The sequence below is a fragment of the Octopus sinensis genome, unplaced genomic scaffold (assembly GCF_006345805.1).
Source record: "Octopus sinensis unplaced genomic scaffold, ASM634580v1 Contig13790, whole genome shotgun sequence".
Classification (NCBI taxonomy): Eukaryota; Metazoa; Mollusca; class Cephalopoda; order Octopoda; family Octopodidae; genus Octopus; species Octopus sinensis.
In genome coordinates, this window is record NW_021833043.1 from 17,587 (window position 1) to 25,000 (window position 7,414).

The 7,414-nt window shown below is 34.4% G+C and overlaps 1 protein-coding gene across 3 annotated transcripts in view; it reads right to left on the reverse strand.

Annotated features, from left to right (window-relative positions):
* Window positions 1-5,990: 5,990 nt before the first annotated feature.
* LOC115229905 (endophilin-A3) overlaps window positions 5,991-7,414 on the reverse strand; it is a 56,206-nt gene continuing 54,782 nt past the window's right edge. For 2 of the 3 annotated variants that reach the window (XM_029800162.2, XM_029800160.2), the window contains one exon: window positions 5,991-6,281. In XM_029800162.2, coding sequence (XP_029656022.1) covers window positions 6,088-6,281 — 194 coding nt within the window. In that variant the 3' untranslated portion in view covers window positions 5,991-6,087. The remainder of the gene's footprint in view (window positions 6,282-7,414) is intronic. The other variant, XM_029800161.2, reaches the window with a different exon arrangement.

A 7,414-nucleotide genomic window follows, 5' to 3' on the forward strand; every position in this document is an offset into this window, starting at 1 on the left:
TATCGACTCTGAAAGAATGAGAGGCAATGTTGGCCTCCGCAGAATTTCAACTGAGACAGAGAAACTGTGAGAGAGAAATTGTTGCTAAGCATTTTGTTCAACAGGCTAACAATTCTGCCAGCTTGCCACTTTAATAATAATAATAAGGATAATAATAATAATAAGAGCTTTAGTATAGGCACAAAGCCATAAAATTTCCTTTTTTTATTTATTTTGAAAGGGAAGGAAGTGAGAGCAGTCAGTTGCCTCAAACCAGTATATGACTGGTACTTCATTTTATCAAACACAAAGAAAAAATGGGTGAGGGACAAATTTGACCTAGGCAGAGTTTGAACTCACAGAACATAAAACACCAGGGCAAATACGTCTGATGCTTTATCAATTCTGAAAATCCACTGCTTAACAAGTAATAATAATAATAATATTGATAATAATAATTTCTAACAAACGGCCAGAAATTTGGGGAAAGATGAATAGATACATATATTGCCTCTACCCCCAATATTTAACTGGTATCTTATTTTATCAATGGCAGGCAAAGTCAAGCTCTTGAACTCAGAGTTACATAAAAGGGTGCAACTCTTATGGTGTCAGATAAATTCATTCGTTTTTTCCTTTTCTTTTTTGTGTGTTTCTTTTTACCATTTGTTCTAATCTTTTTCAATGTTACTTGAATTAACATGGAACAAAATTTCATCAGTGTTTTATACGATTTTTTGTAGCTTTATTCTTCTTCTGCAACTTTAGTTGACCATTTATGAAATTTGAATAAATTTTACCTTTTTACAGACATACAATGATGGAATGTCAAATAGAAACAGAAAAAAGTAATCAATTTATCTGACAGCCCAATAAATATCTTCATAACATTTTTTGTCCAATGCTCAAAGAGCAATTCCACCAATTTTCCAATAACCTACCAATGGTGACCAAATATTCCATATTTTGACTTATTCACTAATTAGTCAATGAGTCAAACTTGGGGCACTTTTGGTAGGTGAAAAAAAGGTGAATTGGATCCTCATCCTCATTTTCCATCAGCACCCACCACAAGGGGTTATCAATTCAAAGGAAAGGAGATAGTTTAATACAACATGAGGTTTTATATGGGGTATCAAGGTGTTGGTCTTTAGGGTTTTTTTGTAAAATCCTACACCTTTAAAGCAATTATACCAATAAAAATAAAAACAATAATAATAATAATAATAATAATAATAATCACAATTACAATGAATGAAATAAAACAAAATATATATGTGTATGTGTGTGTATGTACGCAAAATGTATATACATCAACATATCTGAGTTTGAGTATGCAAGCACATATTATATATATGTATGCATGTGTATATATATATATATATATACATATTATGACAGTTAATTTGATGTATGTCTTCATGCATGCATGTGTATGTTAATACTATACATATGTATGCATATAATATATATACCTAAGTTTACTTAGTGTATATATATTTCTGTCATACCTTTTTGACTTACAAACACGACATACAAATTATTCATACCATTATATATACATATGTGTGTGTGTGTGTATATATATATATATATATATATTTATATACATATATGTTCATTATATCCACATTCATACCAATACATCATCACACATTAACATGCACGCATGTTTGGATTGGGTATATGAATAAAGACTTGTTTAAGCACAGCTCGACATCAGAATAGTCAGTAAACGCTCTAGTCACAAGTATTTAATCAAACATATTAGATGTGTGCTGCATGATTAAATAGATTTTGTTGACAGATTTATTGGCAAATATAAGGACATGTATATGCATATATATACACACACATATATATATTCATAATCATGTATGTGCATGTACATAGATACATACATTATATATATGTATGTATGTAAATATATGATGTGTGTACATATATACATATTATAAACATACCATATATATATATATATGTATGTATGTAAATATATGATGTGTGTATATATATACATATTATAAACATACCATGTATATATATGTATGTATGTATGTATGTATGTATGTATGTATGTATGCATGCATGTATGTGTCCATTTTACATCCATTTTTCCATGCTTAGTCCTACCACACAGTCATATACACACACCTGTATATGGCCACATATGTATAATATTTAAATTGCAATAACAGTTGTTGTTAGAATAACAAAACCATATGTTCTTCCTTGGCAAAATTTTGACCAATCGTAACAACTGATTTATGACTGCTCACTCTATCTTTGCTTTGCTTCCTGTAATTCTTTTCCCTATTCTTCCGAAGAGTAGCCATTTTTTTAAAGTCAGTTTTTTTAAAATCCAAGTTTTAAAATGGCAACTGGCAAAAAAACAACTTTTTTAAAAAACAATCATTCATGCCATGTGATGATATACCTGTGCATGTATTTGTCTACCGATGTATGTTTGTGTGCTTAAATATACAAGAATTTTTATTTCTATGTGCTTATATACATACACAAATATGCAATAGTGTGTGTGTGTGTGTGTGTGTGTGTATCTGTGTGTCTTAGTGCATATATGTACATATGCTTGCACACACAGACACATACTGACACACACACATAAATATATATCATAAATACAGAGAGAGAAAAACATATCTTTAATTGTAGAATTCACCTTACAAAGCCAACAATTGTTTCTCTTGTATCTGTATTTTTCTTGTTTAGTACTCTGAATTTCTCAAAATTCTTCTAAATGATATTTGAATCTACTTGTCACACACGAGGAATTACCTTGGATATTTAGTTACTAGTGTCTGAATGTTTGATAAAATTAAATTTGTTTAAAACTAAGTGCTTTATTGATATCTGCCTGGACTTGAATTTTTAATCCTTTTTTACTTCTTATATATATATATATATATATATAAATAAATGTAGGGATAAGGAAGTTAGACAGGTCAATATATAAAATATATTATATATATGAAATACAAAAAATGTATATATAAAAAGGTTCGACTCACACACAATACAAATGATATAGAGAGTTAGGCCTTTTTATATGTATACATATAAACATAGTTTCATGTATTTTATATAACTTAAATATTGATCTGTCTAACTTGCTCAACCCTACATTTATTTTTGTACCTGCTCAAGTTTAAAACTATTGAGTATTACAAAGTGTCTTCTACATGGAGAATATCTGATTCTCATCTATGAACTATATATACACGTGTAAATGATATGTTTGGGTATGATTCTAAGGGTAAAAGAAGCAATAATCTGTTGAATGCATACTATTTGTGGGGTCAAGTTTACAAAGCCTACGCCAACTATGTAAGCTGAGGAGTGGAGGTAGGTGTACTAAAAAAGCCGTTTTGTGAACACTGGCATTGGATTAAAGTAGGTGTCCAAGTGGATGACCGAATTACTCAGTAGACGCAAACAGCAGGTTGACCACCCTTTACCACTCTTCATGTCCTCTCAGAATGCTAGGCAGCCACTGGGATTGTTTGTATCAAATCATACCATGGCTTTCGATGGTATGGTACAGAAGGTATTTGTATATGTGAGAATGTATGAAAATATACATAGATGTATGCGTGAGTGTGTGTATATATATACATACATACGTATATGTATATACATACATATATATATATGAATAACAATATACACATATACACACACAGGCATGTATGCATGTGTGTGTGTGTATGTATATATATATATATATATTCACATACACATAGATGTATATATATACATGCAAACATATACATTGATATAAGCACAGACATTTACATATATATATATTATACAAATATATATATATATAAATATATAGCAAATATGTTTGGTTCAGAGTGTACATGGCTTGAAAAAACTCCTGTCAACCAATGTCATGTTGTGTTGCTCCTAAATTCTAACATTCTAAAGCTTTGACAGGTGAAGGACTAAGGAGTCAGGTGTTGTGTATTAATACATCTTACACAAGGCATTTAGTGAAGGAGACTGATTTCTCCAGCAGCCTTTAGACGAGTGTGGTTATGTGCTTGTGTCTATGCAGGTAATGGGCTTGGAACAAGTAATGGTGGGGGGAGGTGAAAGTGAGGGTGGAGAAAGAATTAGGGTACTGTGAGGGAGGGGATTTGTTGGGGGGCAAGTGATAATTGTAGGAATAGATTTCGTGGTATACATACACACATACAAATATATATATACATACATGGACATACATGTATATACTTATATATATATATACATACACACACATATATGTATATATATACACACATATGCATACATATATACATACATATATGTGTGTATATAAATATATATATGTACATATATAACACATGCATACACATATACATACATATGTATATATATACACACATATACTTATATATATATATATATACATACGTATATCTGTATATATGTGCACATGCTTAGACATACTCAAAATTACATATCAATATATATAATCAAAATATTGATTTCATAGAAAGATACTTAAATGGATGGATACAAAAATACATACATACATACATACACACACATACACATGCACACACATATATATATACATATATATATATATCAAGCATAGACGGATTGTCAGACAATCAATCAGACACTTTTATGCAATGCAAACAATCAATCGTGCAAACAGGAATTAGCTGTTATTGAGTCCGATGAGCTCTTTCAATCATCGTTTAAAAAAAGAAAATAAAAAATAATCATAATAATAATATTAATAATAATTTTAAAAAAACATTTTTAAAATGAGAAATATTTTAAATGAGAAATTTAATTCCCCATTTAAACAGTGAGGGAAGACCACAAAGAGTGACAGAGATATCACCCATGGCGTATAAACTCATACACAAATGTGTGTGTATACATATATATATATATAATATTTGTAATGTCTGTGTGTGTGTGTGTGTTTGGATCAAAAGAATGTGACTCAAATTCCTTGGCACTCCAAGTTTCAAAGTGTGAAGCTAATCCTTACCCATTGTAAATCTGAAATTTGAATTTCCAAAAGCTGAGGATTAGTATCACACTTTGAAACTCTGAGTACCAAGGAATCTGAATCAAACTGTTTTGATCCACCATGCATGTAACTCCTAATAAATGTGGAGTGTCCTACTTTTGTTTGTCCACTCACTCATGTGTGTGTATATATATATATATATATATTGAGACATCAACAAAATATACAAGAAAATTTCAAGAAAATATAGAGAAAAATACATAACAAAAAAGAATAGGAATTTGATTTTTAAAAAGAATTAATCAAAACACGCAAAAAATCCGATTTTTTTTCAATTTCATTTGACATCATCATCAAGAGTAACTAACAATAACAGTAGTAGTAGTAGTAATAATAATAATAATAGTTGTAATAATAGTAATAGTAGTAGAAATTACTAATCAGGGTAGTGATGCTGGTGGTGGTGGATATGCTGGTGGTTGTGGTGTTTGTGGTGGTAGTGGTGGTGTTGGTGGTGGTAGTGGTTGTTGTGGTAGTGGGAGTGGTGTGGTGGTGGTAATGGTGGTGCTTTTCGTCGTCATGGGTGGACGGTGGCTTTGCGAAGGTGGCAGAAGGAGAAACAGGAGACAGGTGGGTGCATGTGTATGTGTTTGCATGCATGTATGTGTACGTGTATGTCTGTGTATGTGTGCACTCATGTGCATGTGTGTGTGTGGGCACATATGTCGTAGGCTGGAGGAATCTCTCACCAACATCATCACTACTACTTCTACTACTATTACTACTACCACAACCATCATAACCACTACCACCACTTCCCCAACCACTACCACCACCACCACCACCACTACTACCACCACTACCACCACTACTACCAACATCCACCACCACTAACACTGCAGCTGCCATCGCTCACACTGCCACCACCTCCACAACCACCGCTACCAACACTACCACCACTACCACCACCTTCATCTCTTCTTCCCCTCCTCCCTCACCTCCTCTTCCTCCTCCTCCGTAAAATCCCCACCCCTCCTGTTCTCCTTCTTCTCTCGCTCTGCCACTGTTGTTGTCGCTGCTGCTGCTGCTCAGTCGACATCGACGATGACCTCGACATAATTTACTGGGAAGTACCCAGTCTGGCCTCGGATGCTACCTTCAAACCAGTTGTCATCTACTTTCTGTATTAGGTCGATGATGTCCCCTTCGGAGAATCCCAGCTCGCCTTCATTCTCTGGCTCAAAGTCGTACATTGCCTTGCAGCATGGCTTCGGCTTGGTCACTGGAAAACAACGAAACAAACAGAGTGTAAAGGCAAGAGTCGGATGTGTGAGTGTTGTGTGTATGTGTGTGTGTGTGATACAATAAGTGAGTGATGTAGTGACAGAGTGATGTTGTGAGTGTGTATGAATGAGTGTTTGAGTGATGGAGTGAGTGAGTGAAGAGTGTGATTGCTTGACAGGTGAGTGATACAATGAGTGAGCGACAGAATGAGTGAGTGAGTGAAGAGTGTGATTGATTGACCGGCGAGTGATACAATGAGTGAGTGACAGAGTGAATGAGTGTGTGAGTGAGGGAGTGAGGGAGCAAAGAGTGTGATTGATTGACAAATGAGTGATACACTGAGTGAGCAATGTAGTGAGTGTGAGTGAATGAGTGTGTGAGTGATGGAGTGAGGGAGTGAAGTGTTGTTGATTGATAGATGAGTGATACAAGTGAATGATACAATGAGTGAGTGACAGAATGAGTGAGTTAGTGATGTAGTGAGTGTGAGTGAAGGAGTGAGTGAAGAGTGATTGATTGATAGATGAGCAAAACAAGTGAGTGATACAATGAGTGAATGACAGAATGAGTGATTGATTGATGTAGTGAGTGTGAGTGTATGAGTAATAGAGTGTAAGAGTGGGTGAATGTGTGAGTGGGTGGGTGAGTCAGTGAAAGATAGACTGAAGTGAGTGATGGAGAATGAGAGTGATGAAAGATGCTTGAAACAGACACCATTATGGATATGAGAGTGGGAGTGAAGGTGGTAGTGGTGGTGGGAGAGATAGGGTGAGAAACTAAGTGAATGGTAGAGTGAGAGGTAGAGAGAAGAACAGAATACTAGAGCAAGAGAAAGAGTGGGAGATTGAGACAAACATAGAGAGGAAGGTAGAGTGAAGGGCAGAGGAGAGTGAGTGAAAGACAAAGTATAAGACGGAAAGACCTAGAGTGAGTATGAGATAGAGTGGATTGACCGAGTGTGAGGTTGAGTGAAATGGCTGAGTACAAGATGGAATGGAATGACTGAGTGTGCGGCTGAGTGTAACACTTAAGTGCAAGACTGAGCACCTTGGTGATAAGAACAGCATCTGGCCACAGAAAACCTTATAAAAATGGGGGCGTTGACGCTCAATGCAGTCCTCGGGCTTGCTG